The 21,751-nt window shown below is 39.0% G+C and overlaps 1 protein-coding gene across 1 annotated transcript in view; it reads right to left on the bottom strand.

Annotated features, from left to right (window-relative positions):
* The window catches only part of LOC108272372 (unc-80 homolog, NALCN channel complex subunit), an 85,833-nt gene that overhangs the window by 53,589 nt on the left and 10,493 nt on the right, over window positions 1-21,751 (bottom strand). Inside the window, exons 8-22 of the mRNA XM_053684187.1 lie at window positions 20,881-21,148; window positions 19,070-19,204; window positions 18,748-18,964; window positions 17,927-18,055; window positions 16,673-16,941; window positions 14,299-14,631; window positions 13,206-13,337; window positions 11,780-11,927; window positions 9,283-9,333; window positions 8,689-8,837; window positions 8,309-8,472; window positions 6,124-6,332; window positions 4,152-4,258; window positions 2,607-2,754; window positions 1,580-1,752 (exon numbers count right to left, since the gene is read on the bottom strand). Coding sequence (XP_053540162.1) covers window positions 1,580-1,752; window positions 2,607-2,754; window positions 4,152-4,258; window positions 6,124-6,332; window positions 8,309-8,472; window positions 8,689-8,837; window positions 9,283-9,333; window positions 11,780-11,927; window positions 13,206-13,337; window positions 14,299-14,631; window positions 16,673-16,941; window positions 17,927-18,055; window positions 18,748-18,964; window positions 19,070-19,204; window positions 20,881-21,148 — 2,632 coding nt within the window. The remainder of the gene's footprint in view (window positions 1-1,579; window positions 1,753-2,606; window positions 2,755-4,151; window positions 4,259-6,123; window positions 6,333-8,308; window positions 8,473-8,688; window positions 8,838-9,282; window positions 9,334-11,779; window positions 11,928-13,205; window positions 13,338-14,298; window positions 14,632-16,672; window positions 16,942-17,926; window positions 18,056-18,747; window positions 18,965-19,069; window positions 19,205-20,880; window positions 21,149-21,751) is intronic.

Genomic DNA, 21,751 nt, shown 5'->3' with positions numbered 1-21,751 from the left:
GAATCAAATGAGACCAGTTTCATGATTTTACGACAAACTGCTCAAAAATACGCTTTTTTTCATATCTCGTGAACACTAGGTGGCGCTGTTCTGAAACAGGTGCAGGTACCCTCAAGTCATGATGATTATTACATATACTAAGTTTGGCCTGAATTCACTAGCAGGCTAGCCGTTGAATTTGTTTGCTCATTATTTGAGAATGGTTTGACCAATTCCATAACTTTTAACCGGAATGGTCTGAAGATTATCTGGTTAAATTTAGGTGAAAATCGGTCTAGGAGGAGTTTGAAAAAGTAGGTTTTTAAGAAAATTCAAAATGGCAGAAAATCTTGGGCAGAATTTTGTTTCCAGCCCTTATGGTTCAAAAGTTAGCATAAACATGAGTGAAATTTTGATCTGTTGGTGGCGCTAAGGGGTTTGAGACAGTGACTCCATATTTGCTTTGTTGATATTTCAGACTGTCCTCTATCTTTATGCCAAATTTAATAACTTTCCTATGTATGGTTCTATGAGCTGCCATAGAATGAAGAGTGGAAAAAGAAGAAGAAGAAGCAGAATAATAATAAGAACACTAACTATTACAAAAAGTGCCTACGCACCTTCGGTGATTGGCCCAGCAGAAGAAGAAGAAGAAGAGTAATGAAAACAATAGGTCCCTATGCACCTGTGGTGCTTGGATCTTAATAATATTAATAATAAAAATCCCTACAAAAACAATAGGGTTTTAGCGCTAATAATAAGGAAAGACTAAATAAAAATAGGGTGCCTACACACCTACGGTGCTTGGCCCCCTAATAAGACAAAGTAGAATAACTATAGGGTGGCCCCTAAATATCATAAGTATACAGTTTAAAAGTTAGCAGCATAATATGTACATACATTATATGAATATAGAATAGAAAATGAAAAGTACAAGCATGACTAGAAAATGGGTATAAACAAACAGACACACTGGTACAGTGTATCTCAGTGGCATATATTGAAAGTTTTTCATATCAGCTACAGTGCAAACAAAGTGCAATATACTAGGTTACTGTCCAGATGTGCATTGGACATAAGTAAGGGTACTGATTAAAAGTACAGAGCAGTATACCAGTGACTGGACAGTCCTAATATTGAATGAATGCAGGTAGAATAGCTGGCTGTCTATGTATGGCAATAAATAAAAAGACTGGTGCATTTTAGAGCTCTTCAAGCTCTCACAAAGCTGTTACAAAGACAGGGAAAGCTGCAATAAAAAGGTGCAGTCAGCCACCATTTTCAGTCTGCTATGGTGCAGAACAGAAAGCCTGGCTATGTGAAGAGAATGTGTAAGATTGAATAGGGTAATGGTATGCCATGGATGGCTTTGTAGGTAAGTGTGGGGATTTTATAATCAATACAGCGGTGTACAGGAAGTCAGTGTAAGGAGTTAAGTAAGTGGAATAGGAGTTATGTTTTGTTGTGAGGATGTATTGGAGTTTAACTAATAAAATTTGTTGATACACCAAAAAGTAATGCATTATAGTCATCTAGCCTGAAAGTGACCAAAGGTCTCTCCATGCTATGAGGGTGGGTCAGGAGGATAATTGGAACAAACCAGGTCCAGTGCAGCAGCCAGGATAGAAGCATCAGGGATGGTGCCTGGCTCACAGCAGTTCAGGAGAAACTGGAACCTCTTCATACCCTGTCTGATGGCACCCAGATTTACTATGTTCTTATTCTTTATTGCATCCTGGTTCGAAGTCAAGCGCTCTGGGAATCCATGGCATCCTGGTGGTGATAACACCATAAGAGAGGTACAATGACAATATGTACAAGGTATGGATTTAGTCAGATATATGGTTGATAATTTGTGGTTATTTTCTACATTTGATGCCATTATTGGGTCAGTCCATCTCAAGTGGTTCAATAATTGCAAAGTTGATTGCTTGACCATTTTAAATTTTTCACATTTTTTAAACAATTACCTTTATCTATCGGCACTGCAAAACCACCAGTTTTTTTTTTAAATTATTATTATTTTACTGGGTTTAACCACAACAGCCATTTTTGTGTCATGGCGCACACAAATTTGATTATCCAAGGAGCTTGGACTGTCCTGAGCAGAGATACTGTTTCCATAAACAGCTGTATAACAAAAATTTGTCACAGTTGAACCAAGTAAAATAATAAATAAATAAATAGATAAATAAATAAATACCTGGTGGTTTTGCATTCCCAACACAAAAAAATAGTCAAGCAACAAGTATTGGACCACTTGAGATGGAATGACCCTTTTACCATTTAGTAGAATTAAGAAAGCAAGATGAAATTAAACAATTTGATGTTATGTAAACATCCAATACTTCACATTTAGGCACCTCTTGTGGAGAGCTGGTAGTTTTGGCAGTTAATATTATTCCATGGACAGCCAGGACAAAATAGATAAAATCACAGTCCTTGTGTCACCAGACAGCTTCCCACCGGGATGCACAAACAAATACAAACACGCACACAGAGTTGGCATGGAAGATGGTAGAGAACAGTGAGTGCACCAGAAGCAGACGACAAGACATGGACTGGCACAAACACAGAGGGAGTGGTGGAAGTACAGACGGGCAAGGGGGAAAACCCCAGGGTTCTACCATCTTTCTCCTCTGTGTGGTGAAGTTTAGATGGGTTCCGCCGGCCAGACCGCCATTTACCAAGCCTCTTGAAGAAGTTCTCCTCCTCCTCGTGGCCGTATTCTGTGGCACTTCCTTCTGACAGCTTGACGGCGCTGGTGAATTTCACCTGGTACGACAATGTGGTCAACCTCAAGGTCGATATTTTTTCCAAAAATATTACTTTTTATGCTTCTAAAAACAGGTGTAATACCATATACAGTGGTGCTTGAAAGTTTGTGAATTTTCTATATATATACATAAATATGACCTAAAACATCATCAGATTTTCACACAAGTCTTAATAATAGACAAAAAGAACCCAATTGAACAATAAGACAAAAAATATTATACTTGGTAATTTATTAACTGAGGAAAATTATTCAATATTACATATCTGTGAGTGAAAAAAAATTGTGAAACTCTAGGATTAGCAGTTAATTTGAGAAATTAGAGTCAGCTGTTAATATCTGATAAAGTCCATGATTCCATGTATTCTAACAACATGTCCAGGTCCTCTGGCAGAAAAAAACAGCCCCAAATCATTAAAGATATATGGTTAAAGACCATATTTAACCGTGGGCATGAGGTACTTTTCCACATGGCTACCTCTCTGTGTGCGCCCAAACCACCTCTGGTGTTTATTGCCAAAAAACTATAGTTTGGTTTCATCTGCCCACTGAACCCGATCCCGTTTGAAGTTCCAGTAGTGTCTGGCAAGCTGTAGACGCTCGAGTTTGTTTTTGGATGAGAGTAGAGACTTTTTCGTTTAAACCCTTCCAAACAGCTTGTGGTGATGTCGGTGACTTCAGATTGTAGTTTTGGAGACTTTCTGACCCCAAGACGCAAATAACTTCTGCAGTTCTCCAGCTGTGATCCTTGGAGATTTTTTATCCACTCGAACCGTCCTCTTCACAGTGCGTTGAGACGATATAGACACACGGCCAATTCCAGGTCGATTCATAACATTTCCTGTTGACTGGAACCTCTTAATTATTGCCCTGATGGTGGAAATGGGCATTTTCAATGCTTGTGCTATTTATTTATGGACACGCCCCATTTTGTGAAGCTCAACAAATTTTACCGCACATCACAGCTATATTCCTCGGTCTGACCCATTGTTTTAAGGGAATTCTAAGGGAATTTGGCCTATGTGTTACTACATATTTATGCCCCTGTGAAACAGGAAGTCACGGTTCAACAATTTCCTGTTCCTAGTCACCCAGGTGTACAGAAAAATGTAAAATATGAATGGGAAAATTCTTCAAATAAATTTCTCTCATATGAATTCAATTCAATAATTGTTGCACACCTATATTTAACAAAGATATATATATTTTTTAATTAAACCTGTGTCGTGTTTTTTAATTGTTTGATATCCATGAGAGCTGAGTATTTTTGTGAATCTTTTGAAGAAAAGATTAAAAGGTTAAACAATAAAGACAATGTTTCACAGCCTTCTTTGCTCATATTTACCAAGGGGGCCAATATTAGTGGAGGGCACTGTAGCTCATCGCAATGTCTTACCTTGGAGCTCTGCCGGATGAAGGATAGTCTGTCAACCGAGCTGATGTCTAAGAGGTCCTCCACCCCATCAGCCAGGCCGGACAGGGACGAACGCTTCAGCCAGTTGCCTACACACAGGGTCACATGTTGTGAACAACAGAAAACATGGTTGCCCCAAATAAATAGACCACCTGACTTATTAAATATAGTTATAGTTAACATGTTATCATCACATATCTTCTATACGTTTGCTAAAGCACTACCTATGAAAAGCAGTCTGGGCAGTGTGTGGCTTAGATGATAATTGGTTCAGTTGATGCAGAAGCACTTTCATACCTGAGTAATGAGCAAATGAGCAACATGGAAATGGAAAAGCACTGGGTTGATATGGGGGAAGGATAACACACACACACACACACACACACACACACACACACACACACACACACACACACAGATAGCTTGGACAAAAACCAAACAGCACGTTTCACACACAAAAAGCTTACTGCATACACAGATTACAAACATTCAAAGTTCATTAAAAAGATCCCATATAATCGTTATTTAGAGATCTGTAATGATCACAAAATATACACACATACACACATACGTAGGACGGAGAGAGTGAATGGAAGGCGTACAGTCCTATGGCATGCTGGCGACAAAAAAGAACACAAAAAGAGAGATGAGTATGGTTTGAACCTCTAAAATTTCAGTACACCAATGGCACATAAGCCATGTGCATATAATTCATTCTTAATTTCTAATGAAATTAAAAATAAGCAGTAAAAATATATGTTAAAAGGTCTTACAAGCCTGGATTGCCAGATGAAGCACAGGTATTCAAGACTGACAAATCTGCACATGGCTTAAAAATTACGTAATGAAATATGACATGTCGCCATCATATTACACACAACAGTGATGAACCAGAATAACTGACAACAGCAAAATGTTAAACTAAAAGGCTAAAGTTTGATGTTGGCTTGACAGAGCCCGCTAAACAAGCTAAAAGAGTTAAATGATATTACAGGGTTTTGTTGTCATTGATTTTAAAAGGTTAAAATGGTTTTAATGTGTAAAGGTTAAAAGGTTAAAAGTTTATCATATGTAAAGTTTAAAATGTTAAAAGCGTTTAAACTGTTTACGCTAACCCGATTGGATGATAGGGCATCGTAAGGCTACTAAGCTAACTTAGGGTGTTACTAGGTGGTTGCTATTTGGTCCCAGGTGTTTGTTCTGGTATTTCTAGGTTTATATGATCCCAGTTAGATGTAGTTGTAAGGGCTAACTCCTTCATGGAGCTATGCAATGATTTACTTTTACATTTACTTACAATGATCTTTTTTTTTTTTTTATACAACTGCTGAGGATTAAGGGACTTGCTCAAGGGCCCAGCAGTGGCAGCTTGGCGGTGCTGGGATTTGAACTCATGACCTTCTGATCAGAAGTCCAATGTCCCAACCACTGAGCTACCTCTTCCCCATGATAATCCAGTTGTTTGCTATGGTGTTGCTAGATTCCTCATGTACTACAGAATTATTAAGTCTCCTGTCTGAGAATCCTGTGGTTTGGTTTGCATGGCGTAATGAACAAAAATAAAACAAACTTGACCTATTCTTTATGGTCAAATTACCCGCTTTGGAGCACTGCTAGGTGGCACCCATAATTCTCATCCTAAAAGCACAAGCACCCCATTTCTGTATGGGATCTACGCCTGTGCTGAATTTGGTCTGTGCTGAATTCTATGTCAAAAACTGCTACTCGTGAAAATGGTACAAATTTTCCAATAAAAGAAGAAAAATAGAATGTTGGATCCTTCAAGCCAACATAATAATAGATAAGCAAGACCCAACTGTAAATCCAAGTCCAGAAAATGTACAATGATATAACATTGTACATTACACACAACTAATATCTTTGAATCACAGTCAGTCAGTGAGATTTGAATTCTCAGCACATTAATAAGGATAAATGGGTGTCACATACACACCTATGGGAAGTTTAAGTTTCTTGCGCAGTGAGATGCGTCGGGAGCGAGAGCGTGAGCGGCGGTCTGTGGTCGTGCCCGAGTGGGCGGTAGTGCATTCCGATGTGTCCTGTTCTGATTGGCTGCTGGTGTCACTGGCAGCACTCTGAGACTTGAACATCTTCCTCCAGAAGTCCTTCCTTCCTAATAGAGCTCCAGGAATCTGCTCCTCACTGACACACATGCATATTGCAATCAATGGTAATAAGGTTACTCAATATGGCCCTTGAATGCAGTTGGGTGGAGGCAGGTGATGAACAGCATAATCAAATTTACCATAAAAATAGATTAGAAAAAAATTATAATTTTGAAAAACAACACAAAAATACAAAAGTACAGACAAAATCTATAGTTGGAAAGAATGGGTTTGGTTGCCAAGTACAACATGAGGTGTTTTTAAAAGGTGCTGTATTTGATGTAAAAACTTAATACTCTTTTCTCTCTGACTTTTTTTTGTACTTTTATTTGAAGCCATTAAAATAAATAAATAAATAAATAAATAAATAAATATATATATATATATATATATATATATATATATATATATATATATATATATATATATATATAAATAAATGTAATAGTTAAATCTAAATTTTATTTTATTCTTATTATTTGTTTTCACACAAGATCCTGGTTGCTATGGACTGTATTTAAACTTTTCCAAAAATGCTACCAAAAGACTTGATTTTTACATCCTCAACCTCACTCCAAATCTAGCACAGTATGGTGTAAAACAATGGCAACCCTACCATCACCGTGTTTTCCCAGTGATGCACACTCTGAGAGAACATATCTGCCATTTACATTTAACACTTACATTTAATATTTACGTTTAAAGTTTCGATTTTATATAATACACTGAAACTTAAAACTGCTATTTTACGTGAGTCACTATATAAATGTGTCAGAATGGCCTTAACTGTTAAAATAGTCAGAAAAGAGTATTTTTACATTCGGTGCCCCATAATAAAATGTTAAGCTACATAAGCTGTATTCAGAGTTAAGTTAATAGTGTGCAGTGAAGAGCACTGAAATTGTGCATTGGTATTCAGACCTCAGACAGAACTACAGACTTAAAGGAGAATTCCAGCATAAAAACTAGAATTTAATATATCGTGTCATGGTATGTAGGGATCTGTTGCATCAGACTGTAACGCTTTCTGCCCATTTAGCAGAGGTCATACTTTTTCACCCAAGTGCTACAATACTAAGAATGAAATATGGAAATACATAATTCAAGCATTGGGAGTCCCTCCTGTGATTGATCAATCAGGACCTCTGAGTGACATATGACATGTGGTATCTCCTGTGTATAAGTAAGAATTTGTTTTCTAAAACATTGCGCAGTGTATATTATCAAACCACACACCTTTCCAAGCCAGCAGAACACGGTTGCTTTTACAGGCAGTTACAGGAAGGATAATTCTGATCTGAGTTACTCCATCTTTACATTTCATCTCAGCTTGCTAGATTTTAATATTTGCATACAGTTGTGTGTACAGATGCTCCCGGTACCTTCAGTTGATTGGTACCTTCTGAAGTCTTGGCTGAGGTGCTTGGATTTTGCCATGGGCACCGGCTCTAAATTTAGGTGCCCTCCCAGTGAACTCCTAATTGTGACAACTGGCCAATAAGAAGCTTCTAAAAGTCACTACATCAATTTCTGGAATCTTCCAGATTGTTTAAAGACACAGTCAACTCGTGTAAGTAAACTTCGAACCTACTGGAATTCTCATATAGTGAATCATAGGAGAATTAAATCTGTCTCTAATCAATTGTTTTAAAATGTGAACAAAGTAGATACCCTAAGTGACTTGTCAAAAAATTGTATGGGAACATGAAATATGCAGAGTTTTGATTGAATATCTTTAGCCTAGGTGTATGTGAACTTTTGGTCTTAACTGTATTATTGAACATTATGAATACTAATGGACAGTGACAGGTGTCAGTGAAAACTGGCTATTCATTTAAGGCAACTATTTATTAACATAACTATGAATAATATTTTGTGTAAGAATTCACTTGAATAATCATAAACAACCCCCAAAAAAAATCCCCTAAATGGTAAGATATAATGAATGATTCTGATGTTATATGATGTTAATGAATTTAAGTGTCTCTTTTGCTATTTGTGTAATGTAATAACCTTTTTTGTGCAGTTGGCTTGGTGTCCTCTTTGTCCTCGGTTTTCTTTGTGGCATTGAGTTTTTCTGCACTGTCCAATAGGGCACTTAGTGCCACACGGCGAAATACGTTGCCGTGTGATTCTTTGATAAACTGAACCAGCTGTCGAATGTCACAGTACAGACCCTGTTTGTTTGTTTTTCATGTGAATGGTGTACATAAGAGAGAGAAAGAGACAGAGACAGAGAGGGAAAGATAAAACACTTATAAACTTAGTGATAGGGTACAGAGCATTCACACACAAAACGCTGAAGCACAATGAAAAAATATATGGCACTTATGAATTCATGAGAATTGTGAGACTGGAAATAAAGTAATAAATTCTTAATTGTTGGGCCTCACCAGATTTTCTGGACTGTGCAGCTCATGTGTAGTGGATGCACATCTGGTTATGAGGGATTTGAACATGCAGCCCACAACCACGGCCTCCATGCTCTGGGCAAGAGATTTATCCCCTCCTGTAGCAAAATTGTTTCCAAAGCCAGCCTTGTCTGAAAACATATAGAAGTGATTTTAGATGCCGTGCATGAGGCTGGAAGACAAGATGGAGCAAATGAATTGTGGCTCAGGCATGAGTGAGAGAACAACACCGCAAGCAAAAAGCAATCGGCACATACAAGATGGATAAAAGGAAAAAATTATAAAGCACATATGCAAGGCAAAGGGACTGAAGGATAGCACACATGCAAATGTCTGTGGCCTGATAACAGTCTTGGACCTAACAATCAGGTTATGCTTCCATTTCACAGGATTTTTTTTCTGCAGATTTTGAAAAAGCAGTATTTTAGAAAGATCTCATGTCATTTTTAGTAGTGGCTACTCTAATGTATTCATCCTAATCTGGAGGCGAGAATGCCACCTTAGACACAGGGAGGGGTGCAGGAATGGGAGTAATGCCTAGTTTTTTGGCAGTAAATTTAGATATTGTGTATCTACCGAAGTTTCGTTTATTCGCCCTCCTGGACCTCTCACCTGCACTGCCGTATTCTGCAAGAGAAGAGATGTGGGGCAACATTGGTGTCAGGCCAGCACAGACATATAGTTTTCAGGAAAACACTACCCCCCCCCCCCACCCCCACCACCCCTCCCACACACAAACCTAGCACACCAAGGGATATTCAAGGTTTCATTATCATTCCACTCATATGTTCACTAACTTGCCAACAGTTAAACGTACCGTAAGTACATTAAAATTTAGTTCACATAATTTACTGAAAACCATGCACCATCTATCATTTCTTAATATTAATGATTGGCAAGTCTACTGAAAGGATGAGTGACTGAGTAACGGAGGAGTAATTATTTACACACACTGGTGTTTTATGGGAAGAAGGTACATCTGAGGGTAGAATAGGACAAAACTATCCACACTACAGCCTAAACTGCCCTTAGAGCCCCTACCAGTCCCTAAAACACAGTTTTAAGGGAGGCGAGAGACAGAGGAGAGATGGGAAAGTGGAGAAAAATGAATGGAAAACAACACAGACACGATCAGTATTTCCAAAACAATACCATTTCTCCCTACTTTGTATTTTAGCAATGGAACACAGATTTGTATTAATTTTGCATAAGTCTGAGTATAGGCATTGCAGCATCTACATTGCATACAAAAATATCTTTACAACTTTTATTCAGTATAAAAAAGGTGTAGAAGTACTGAGATTTACCCATTTTACAGAGGAACACATTAAGTTGTGATGATGGTGCATTGCCTCATTAGGCCTCGATTATCTTTGAGTCTCTGAATAGGACAATTCCAAACAGTTGGACTCACCACGGATGTGCCATTCTTTGGCTGCCTAGACTGCCAAACATCACAGCCTGTGATATTAGGTTTTGTGCGTCTACATTTCCTTGATTGGTAATTCTAGTATCAAAGTTGTAAAGATCATGTTTGTACACCCTGTATTTAAATTAGAAGAGATCATTTTCATACACTCTGTATTTATATAACTATGTAATATTCAACTATGACTGTGTAGATGGTGTATCATTATATAGTGCCTTGCAAAAATGTAAGATAAGGTTTTGTGGTCAAATAAGACAGAAATTGATTTCTGTGATGCAAACCTAACACTGTCCATTCCTCAACAAACACCATCCCAACAGTGAAATATGGTGGTGGCAGCACCATGTTGTGGGGATGCTTTTCCTCAGCAGTGACTGAGGGTCTTGTTAAAACTGAAGGACAGATGTATGGTGCAAAACACAGGAGGATACTGCAAGACAACCTGTTTCAAACTGCCAAAAAACTAAAAATTTGGGAGAAACCGCACCTTTCAGCAGGACAAAGATCCCGAGCACAAGGCCGACAACCAACACAAGAGTGGTTGAACAACAAAAAGTCACAGTTCTACAGTGGCCAGATCTCAAAGCCCAGATCTTAAAGCCCAGATCTCAACTCAATCGCGAATCTGTGGCACTGTTTAAAAGTTGCGATCCATAAACATCATCCAACAAACCTGAAGAGCCTGGAGCAAATCTGTAAGGAAGAATTGGGGGAAATCACTCCCAAACAGCATGCAAAGCTGGTTGGAACATACCCCAAACAGACTTAAAGCTGTTATTGCAGCAAAAAATTTATCTACCAAGTACTAGTCTGAAGGGGTTAAATACCTATGCAAGCAGCAACAGTTAAAATTTTATTTTATTTTTTAAAGATCTTCTGAGAAATTCCAAATTTTGACTTCGAACATCTGCTTTAAGAGCATATTGGGTTATATATGTATTTGCAAGGCACTGTATTTGTGAAAAGGTGTTAGCAAGAAGTTATCATCATGGGAGTGGGAATACTATTAAAGGACCTACACAAGTCTGTTACAGTTCCAGGCTGTCACATTACAAAATGTGGAAAAGTTTAAGGGGGTTGAATAGTTATGCAGGGCACCGTACATTTCCTACATTCCTGAGGTGAAATATCTGTTTCGACATTTTTAAATTGATCACAGTGTTTAGGGATCATGTCACACTGCAAAACATTGTATGCTGAATAGACAGACTGAAACACACTAGCAAACATAGAAAGCCTTGAGACACACACAGAAATTTACATTACATTTCTGGCATTTGGCAGACACCCTTATCTAGAGCGACTTATGAAATGCAGTACAGTAGGAACAGGTTTCCTGTGTCACGATCTTATCTGATCCTTTATGGCATTATGGTGATACCTTTATTTGGGCTATTTGGAAATATCATATGGCACATAAATATTCAAATGTTTATAGAATGATGGAGAATTGTGATTTACTGTAACTGGGTTCAATGGCTACGTTAATAATTTACCTCCTGTTGATAATTTAAGAAATAATGCATACATTTTTTAGTCCACTTTGATTTTACAGTATCGGCCTTTTCTATGTTACTGAGTTAAACACATATAACTGATTATGAGCTAGTGTGGTATACATTGGCTGTAGACATTTCCTCTTACTGTCAGTGATGGGCTCCATACAGAAGCCAAGAAGAGCATGCAGAAAGTCCACTATGTTGTTGAGAGAATCCTTGTTGACGTACTCTTTCATGGTCTGCCGGAACTGCACTTTATCTAGCTTGTACAGACTGGTCAGGCAGTTCTGAGCCTACACAGTGGAAGTCAAACAGCATGAACACACAATCCAACTTACTACTACAAATGGTGTTAAAGTGCTGATATTAATGCTAAATAATATAACAAGTTCTGGATCCAGCAGAGTTTTCTATTTTTGCCTTATGAATGTTACGACAACAACAACACAATGCCGAAATTTTCATTTGCCTCAAACTGTGTCTGTTCATGTCAGGTAAAATCTTACATGTGTATATTGACACTATTATATATAAAAATGTACAAAAGCATAGTGCTTAGATAAAATGCTGAACCTGGAATAATTTCATTTCATTTACATATTTATATGATTTAATTTTTATTTGCTAATTCCCAGATACCATCCAGCTTTCCTGAATCACAAGACAGATACCAACTGGGGAAGGTGAAGGCTAACGTGCTTCCACCAAGGCACATAAAGCCAGTCACTGCATCTTTACGAACTGCCCGTAATGATATGTCACAGCACACAGTGAACACCACTCTGAGGAAAGTACTAAACAAACTCTTCTCAGAGGTGGCCAAGATTCGTGGTTGTCACTGAGATTGACAAGGGAGTGAGGAATATCATCTCTCCCACACAGAGAGCACAGCCTTTGACTCCTGACCATGGATGGCTGTGGCATTGTTGGGGTTCGGACTTTACGTGTTCTTCATGTTTATCCATCCATCCATTTTCTATACCACTTATCCTTATTGGGATGCGGGGAACCTGGAGCCTATCCCAGGGAGCATGGGACACAAGGCGGGGGACACCCTGCACGGGGTGCCAATCCATCACAGGGCACATTCACACACCCATTCATACACTACAGACAATTTTAGAGATGCCAATAAGCCTACCATGCATGTCTTTGGATTGGGGGAGGAAACCGGAGTACCTGGAGGAAACCCCCAAAGCACGGGGCGACTTCATGTCGATATCTTTTACAATTCATTTATCACATTTATATACTAATGCTATTACTTAGGCAAACAATGTCTTTTGAGATGATGGGTGATAGTTTAAAATTTTGGTGAGTATAATGCAGTTTTTTGTGAAATAGACATTTAGACTTAAAATTCAATTTGGCTGATTGACAGCATTTGATCCATCAATCATTTTATTATTTAAACTGTTATTCAAACTGGATCAAATTCTCCTGAAATGTTTGTCAATGTTTGCTATAATAGTGAGGTTTACAGTATGGAACCCTGAAACACTTGAGTTAATTGAATTGAATGAAATTTATGGAAGCACAGCACCAGAGATGATTAAGACCAAGACACTGACCTGCGTGCGCAGACGGTCTCCAGAAAGCCCACGATGGCCTTCTCCACATCCATAGGCACAGCCAAGAGACTTCACAATTTTAATAAGCATAGTTAGAGCTAATCTGTGAGTGCTGAGGGCAGAGTCCTCTTCCTGGGAATATGACATGGAATATAGTATGAAGGTAAATGTAATATACCATCAGAATATATGGTATTAGTTCATTATTATTTACCGGCAGTACAGGAATGCTATGCATATGAAGGCACCAATGATAAAACAATCAGAGTCACATTGTGCTTGAATTCCAGAATTTGAATTTAAAAGTTCAGAACCTTCTTATGTCATAATAGTTGAGAAAGTTATCAGCCATTATTGTTTACATTGTGTTAATTGAAGCATGGAAAAATGCTTGCGCGGACTCTGATCTTTCTTTCGTGGGTATTCACAGTAATACAGTGATGAACTTTTACTGATTTATTCAACTGAGCATCATCAACATCACTGAACTACTGAAAACTCACAGAATATACACTATACATGAATCTCAACTGGAATATTATCCACAATTCTGTCATTTACAGGGAGTTCTTTTTCTGCCTTACTTCCACGTATCTGTCTGTTCTTTGGTTCATCAGTCTGTTGAGGATACTCATCCATGTTGTTTGATCTAGTACTGAAATTTGCTGAGAGCAATTACTAATGAGATATGTTGAAGAAATTTGACAGTAAGTTAACAATGAAATTCACTCGGCTGGGCGTCCGTCATTACTCCACGCCTATTGGCTGATTTCGGTCATGTGACTGGACTGTGATCATTTTCTCACAGTAGGCTATGGACTCTGATCATTTTTCCATAGCATGGCTTTATTTTAAATGGAAAATTCTGTGACCCTGATCTTTCTATCATCCAAGTACATTTATGAGATCATTTTTCAATGCTCAATCAACAGCCATGGCTACACAACTCCAAGAATACAGTTTTGTGACTATGATGGTTTTTTCACTGTGGTCTTCATATCTAAATGCACATGGCCATTTTCATGCGCATGAAAATCATACTTTCTCTTAACTGTCACTTATTGTCCTACAAAAATCTATTTCAATTGTATACCTTATTGCATTTGTTGTTTTTAATATCATTTTTACTTCCACTTCCACTCTCTCCTCCTCCACCATCACCTCCTCCGTCACCATCTCCACTCCCTCCACTGGGAACAGCCCCTGTACCACCATCCACACCTCCATGAGCACCGCCTACACTCTGGCTGGCTCCTTCCTTAGAAAGGTCTGCCTCCTTCACCTTGTCCTCTGGTTTGGCAACCTTCTTGGTTATGCTGGGCACAACACCCAGCTGTAGGAGGCACTCAATAATGCTGAGGGCCACATCGCAGATCCGTGAGCTAATGTCATGCGTGAGGACGGCATACACAGCCCTGAGGACAGCCTAGAAATTATAATGAGATTAGAAAAAAACAAACCTTGGTTATAAACTTATATTAGCATATATTTACATTTATCTCATTTGGCTGAGGCTTACAGTCATGTGAAAAAGAAAGTACATCTTGTTTCAGTTCTATGTTTTTATTTATCAAGGCCTTATTTAGAATTATTTATTTACAATTGTTTGATCCTCACCAACTTCTACAAACAAACAAATAACCTCAGGTAACAACAAAAACACAACACATTTCAATATGTAGTAATTTTACCCAAAAAGTAAGCCAACAATCAGAAACCAGGACTGGAACAAATAAGTACACCCTCCCTACTTCCACAATCATTATTGAAGTAATTAGCAGCCAGGTCTTACTAATGAAATGCAAAGGATTGGTTAATCATCAAGAAGCATGATTACTTCTATAAAAGCAGAACTTTTGGCTGTTTGGTGTTCTGGAGCACTCAGGTGTTTGTGTGGAGATGGGTTTATAACTCTTTCTTCTTGGCAAGATGTAGACAATTTGAAATTCACCATCCTACTTGTTTACAAATGGAGAGCATTCAAGACAGTTGCCAATCTTCCCAGCACTGGGCATCCCAGCAAATTCAGTCCAAGGTCACGCTGTTTAATGCTCCGAGATACAAAGAAAAACCCAACAGCTACCTCATGTGACCTACAGGCCTCTGTAAGCACATTAAATTTTTATATTCATTACAGCAGAATCAGAAAAAGATTAAACAAGTATTGTTGTATGGAGATGTTTGGTCATCATACACAGTGTGGCCCGGTGAAAACCAAATAAAGCTAATCACTACAAACACCTTATACCAACTGTCAAGCATGGTGGTGGATGGGTGATGATTTGGGCTTGTTTTGCAGCCACAGGACCTTGGAAACTTGCAATCATGGAGATAGTGATGAACTCCACTTTATACCAGAATATTCTTAAGAAAAATGTGAGGCCATCTGTCCAGCATCTTAAGCTGGGCTGAAATTGGGTCGTGCATCAGGACAATGATTCCAAGTACAACAGTAATTTGACATTTGAATGTCTAGAAACCAAGGTGTTAGAATGACCTCAAGCCCATTGAAATGCTCTGGCAAGATAGCTGTGCATACACGAATGCCTTCAAACATCAATAAACTGAAATGTTGCAATGTTGTAAAAAAAAAAAAAAAAAGAAAAAGAGTGGGCCAAACATTGTGAGAGACTGATAAACTCCTACAGAAAATGCTTACTTCAAGTTATTGTTGCTAAAGGTGGTTTCACAGAGCACAAGGTCAGCCCTGGAGCAGAGAGGGGATTAAGGGCCTTGCTCAAGGGCCCAACAGTGGCAGTTTGAATCCTGACCTTCTGATCAGTAGCCTACAGCCTTAGCCATTGTACCACCACTGCCATTATAGGGTGTACTTATTTTTTCCCCACCTGGTTTCTAAATGCTGATTTACTTTTTGGAAAAAAATACTACAGATTGAAATCTGATGTGTGATTTTGTTGTCATCTGAAGTTAGTGAGGACCACACAATTGTTAATTAGGGCCTGCTAAATAGGCCCTGCTGCCCCCCCCATGACTGTATAACCAAAGCAACTCTGGCGACTGTGGCTCAGGTGGTAGACCAGGTTGTCCACTAATTGTAGAGTTGGTGGTTCGATTCCCAGCATGACCCCACATGGGCAAGACACTGAACACCATGTTGCTCCCAATGGCAGGCAAGCACCTTGCATGGCAACTCTGCTGTCGTGTGTGTGAATGGGTGAATGAGAAACAGTCTAAAGCGCTTAGAAACTGAGCACATGAGTGTTAAGGGTCTTGCTACAGGGCCCAACAGTAGCAGCTTGGTGGTGCTAGGATTTGAACTCACACCCTTCCAATCAGTTGTCCACCACCATACCTTTCTCTTAAACCATCAAAATTTTATAAATTTTTGGTCTTCCAGGTTTTGATCTTATCTTCTGATCACTACTTAGCATTTATTTTCATTATATTCCAAAAACAACCCCTCCAAAAACTGGTAAACAACTTTCTGAAAAATTCCTCCCCCTTACAGAGAGATCCAGCATGCCGTTCTTCAAGATAAAGCTGTTGGTTCCTTCAATGCTGTCTCTTTCTTCCAGACATGAGTAGTTGATACAGGAGTCAGTGAGGCTGCGTGGCAGGTTGGAGCAAGCCAATGGCTCACAAGGCATCTCAGGGATGGGGTTGGGATTGCAGAGCTTCTTAATGTGCTCCGTGAAGAAATCAGTGTAGCCCACATTGAAGGAGGCCACCGTTGTGTTAAAGGTGGCCATAGTGATAGTAGAGATCTGGGAACGGACTGGGAGATGAGAGACACAGAAAGAAAGGAAGACAAAGGGTGAGGCAGATAATGTAGCATGCTTTTATAGGAAATAATCAGTGACAATATGGTGCGATGCTGTTACCACGCCAAAGTTGATTATTTTTCAAATAACAGAACGTCCCATTGTGTGTTTTATTCTTCTTAATGCCACAACAATTTGTCAATGATTGTGTTTTTTATTAATTAAAGAACAACATACTGCACCATGCTTTTTTTAAAAATCTATTTATAGTTATGTTGTAGAATGTCCATGAAACACGTTAGTTCCTGTTATTACAGCAGATATGAACACTTATTCCCTGACCACGCTCTCCTATTTCTCTCTCTATGGAAGTTAATAATACACAAAATGCAGCTTGTCATGTTACACTGTTAAAAAAAAAAAAAGGAAAAAAAAACCCTCTATTTTGAAGATGCAGCTTTATCTTAGATTGTTACAAAGCACCAATGGAGATTACTTTCAAAAAATGCTAAATAAAAGTCTCCTCACAATAAGTTTTGCCATATCAAAGATTACATGTTTATAATCAGTGACCGTTACTGAGTGCGCACTGCAGTACTCAGGTCTATGACGCCTACTCCCGTGTTGTGAAGTGTTTGTTAACGTTACCGTGTGCATTTTGTTTTGGTCCATGTCTTGTCACTGTTTGTCTCCCTAGTGTGTTTTGATTACTTTCAGTATGATTAATCTTTATATTTAAGCCCTCATGTTTCTTTGCTCATGGTGAAGTATACGCTCAGTGTCACGTACCTGTCGATACCAAGCCTTTTGTTGTCTAGTTATTGTGCCTGTTGTAACGACTACATTTCTCACTCCCTTATGTCTGTGTCTTTTGCCCAAGTAACTCTGTTTGCATATTGCTGGACTTCTGCCTTTTTCCTGATTCTGCGCTATGTTTTGTAATGGACAGAAAAATCAATAGATCATTTTAACAACACAGGATGATGGATGCCTCACCACCTTCTTTGATGGCATTATCACTGTGGCTGTTGGAGTGGTCGGGCAGGTTGTGATGGGAATGAGAGTGTTTTATTCCAAGACTGTCCATATCCCCTGCCGTGTCTGTGCTGCCACGACGAGTCAACTTCCCTGCCAGACAAAAAACCAACATACACATTTAACATAGTCCAACATGTAATATTAGATAATATTATCACATAATTATTATAATTAGGAGTACGAATATTACAGAATGACACTGTGCCTCAATGTTATCCCTGTAAATAAAAAGTTAGAATGACAAAAGTGAGGTTTTCAAGCTACACTTCTCTAGAAGCAATGGACTCCTTATATGCTGTCCTCATGTTCATGGTCTTAAAAAAGTCAAGCATTAGAACATTAATACATTTTGCCCCAAACTAACAGCACTGATCAAACAAGAGAATGTATAAGCTTAGACTTTACACTTCAGCTAGCTTTTAGTATTACTCACACCAAATGTTTAAATTATGGTCATGAAAGTGACATTCTGAGGAAAAACTGACTGCTTTCTAGTCTTTATTAGACCTTATTAATATTCTATGAATTTCCCATTGTCTAGGTGGGACAAAAGGTATCACACTATCAGTAGAATACATAGTACAATATATGAATTGGTTTCAAACTCAGAGAGACGGGATTATATTCCTATATTGTTTCTGTTTTTGGCGACTACCATTTCATCATAATAATAATAACAGAATATGAATTAATTCATAAAAAACATCACCACCCAAAATACAACACTTCTCTGACAAATAAAAATGCTTTTATCTATCAATTAAATGCCCTACTAGTGTTACCTATGATAGTGGAGGGCCAGCCACCTCGCTCCAAGGGCCGCCGGTCATCACCCAATCCAGAGAAGCTCCCGAATGAGAAGGTGCTACGTGTAGGTGACACATCCAAGTGGTCCTCGTGCATGAGGAAAGGCACCCCCATACGCCGTTGTCTCTTCTTCCCCGTATGGTGGAAAGGAATAGAGCCCTTTCTCTCTCTGTCCTCCCTGCGGTTCTTAAACTGAAAGTAAACAAAAGCCTTAACATGCCTGTAAGGTAGAATTGATTCGTCAGCATTTGACTACTCAACCTATTAATGTGTGTTAAGGTTCAGGAACCAACAAACCTTTTTGAAAATGTTCATGCTCACATCTGTAGAGAGGTCTGGGATGGCTGGTCTTCTGAGGTTGGTAATGGATATTTTGGAGAAGGTCTCCGAGCTCAGAGACCTCCCCTCCTCATTACATTTCAGGGTCATGTCCTTAGAACATAGCGAGTATAACCACATCATTTTATATACAATTTAACAATCATGGAATATCCAGAAAAACTAAATCTCTACACTGACCAATTGTTGTAAGAAATCATCTGTGGACCCTTTGGATGCAAATGCATTTCTCTCCTAAAATCTGATCCGATTTTCATTCAAATCAAACTAACAGACATCCAATAAACCTCCTGCTTTAACCAATAATATTTTTTATTTTATTTTTACTTTTACTGTCTTTATTAAAGACATTAATTTAGCATTCACAGTGCAGGCTGGAAACAGACTGGGAACATTTGTTTTTAATAACCGATGGATCGCCAAATGTTTTTTGCTTCAAAACGGTTTCATTTCATCAGATTTTCAGTGGTTTCCTGAACAGACAGCTTCAGGTCATGCCACAGCATCTCAACTACATTAAGGTGTGGACAGATTTGGGCTTTTCAAAACCTTTTCTCCCCTTATAAAACACTTTATTGTTAATTTACTCAAAATTGCCTTGGTGAATCAGCCAACTTCAATTAAGCTTCAGGTGAGTGATTGCTACCATATTTTAAAGTTGAGACCAGGGGTGTAACACGGCCTGGGCATTCAGGCCTGAAGATTTTTTCTTAAGCCCCAAACAATTCTCCACTTGGAGTGGTTTGTCACTACATAATTGAACGTCAGTAAAAGAAGACGGCAATGTTGGAATTTTACAACTTTAGTGAACGGAATTGAGGCCAATAAGACAGGGCTTACAGGAAAATACATGGAAACACTCGTGTCTTATTGGCTGACAGTTCTCAATTCTGCCAAACACTAGCTCACTCACAGGGAAATGGATATACATCTTTTTTTTTTTTTTAAAAAAAACAGTAAAGGGGTTGAAACTGGAACACTAACATCCTCTCATACTGAGCAGGAAAACAAGGTGTGTAAATGTTACCTCAGCTTCCATAAAACAAAACTTAGGGTTCTAGCTGAGCTGGAAAAAATACATGGAGAAGAATCTGGGATCAGCCCCAGATGATTACAGTCCAGCTAACGCCCCTGGTTGGGACACAGCAGTGACACTATACTGGTGTAAATTATGTACCAGTACAGATTATCATGTCAGAAGCAATAATTCTTAAATCTATGTGAAAGGATAACAAAACAGCTTAGAAAAATTTCAGCATAGAGCTGAAATTTCTGAAGGAAGTCAGAGAAGACTAAAAAGTTCCCCAGAACTAAAGTCCACTTTAATAATATTCTAGTAGTTTCTTTAACTAAATAATTAATATTATTAATTTAATAATTAAAATTTACTGGCATACATCCATCCATCCATCTTCTATACCGCTTTATCCTTTTCAGGGTCACGGGGGAACCTGGAGCCTATCCCAGGGAGCATCGGGCATAAGGCGGGGTACACCCTGGACACCATCGCAGGGCACAATCACATACACACTCACACACCCATTCATACACTACGGACACTTTGGACACGCCAGTCAGCCTACCATGCATGTCTTTGGACTGGGGGAGGAAACTGGAGTACCCGGAGGAAACCCCCGCAGCACGGGGAGAACATGCAAACTCCGCGCACACAGGGCCACGGTGGGAATCGAACCCCCGACCCTGGAGGTGTCAGGCGAACCTGCTAGAACCCCCTAGTCCACATGTAACAGGTTTGCAGTGTAATCTACCTGTGTTTTATGTGTGTTGACCAAAGATGGCGTTGCAGCCACCATGGAGCTGCTCCGTGGTCTTGCCAGGGGTGCTCTGGGGGGTTCTGGTGGGCGCTCAGGCTTCTCTTGCAGAATCTGTCTGAGCCGCTGCAGGTAGAAGATAAGCGCCCAGTGCACACCCTCCTCTGTCCAGTGAGGCTGAAGCAAGCACCGTAGCACTGCCACATCAAAGAAGGTGGCATAGCGTGCCCTCTGGCACACAGAGATAGCTCCAGGTGCTGACAACCTAGTAGGAAGAGAAAGAAATGTTTTTATTTATCAGAAATTGATCAGAAATAAAAATTGTGTGGTCCTCACCTTCTTCTACAGACAAACAAATGACCTCAGGTTACAACAAAAAAACACTTATTGAAACAGATTTCAATTCATAAGTTTTTTCCTCCCAAAAAGTAAACCAACATTCAGAAACCAGGTGTGAAAAAATAAATAAACCCTTCCTAGTGTGACTACCACTATAAAAGCAGAACTTTTGGCAGTTTGCTGTTCTGGAGCACTCAGGCGTGTGTGTCTACATCATGCCAAGAAGAAAGGACACAAGCCATGACCTCAGAGAAGCAACTGTTGCTGCTCATCAATTTGGGAAGGGTTAGAAGGCCACCTCCAAACACCATTCTACAATAAAAAGGATTGATCACAAATGGAGAGCCTTCAAGACATTTGCTAATCTTCCCAAATTGGGCATCCCAACAAATCCAATCCAAGGTCAAACCATTTAATGTTCAGAAAAAAAAAAAAAACAGAAGTTACTTCATGTGACCTATAGGCCACTGTAAGCACATTAAATGTTTATGTTCATGACAGCACAATCAGAAACAAGACTGAACGGCCA

Source organism: Ictalurus punctatus, chromosome 12 (genome assembly GCF_001660625.3).
Source record: "Ictalurus punctatus breed USDA103 chromosome 12, Coco_2.0, whole genome shotgun sequence".
Lineage (NCBI taxonomy): Eukaryota > Metazoa > Chordata > Actinopteri > Siluriformes > Ictaluridae > Ictalurus > Ictalurus punctatus.
This window is presented reverse-complemented; position numbering and strand designations above follow the sequence as displayed.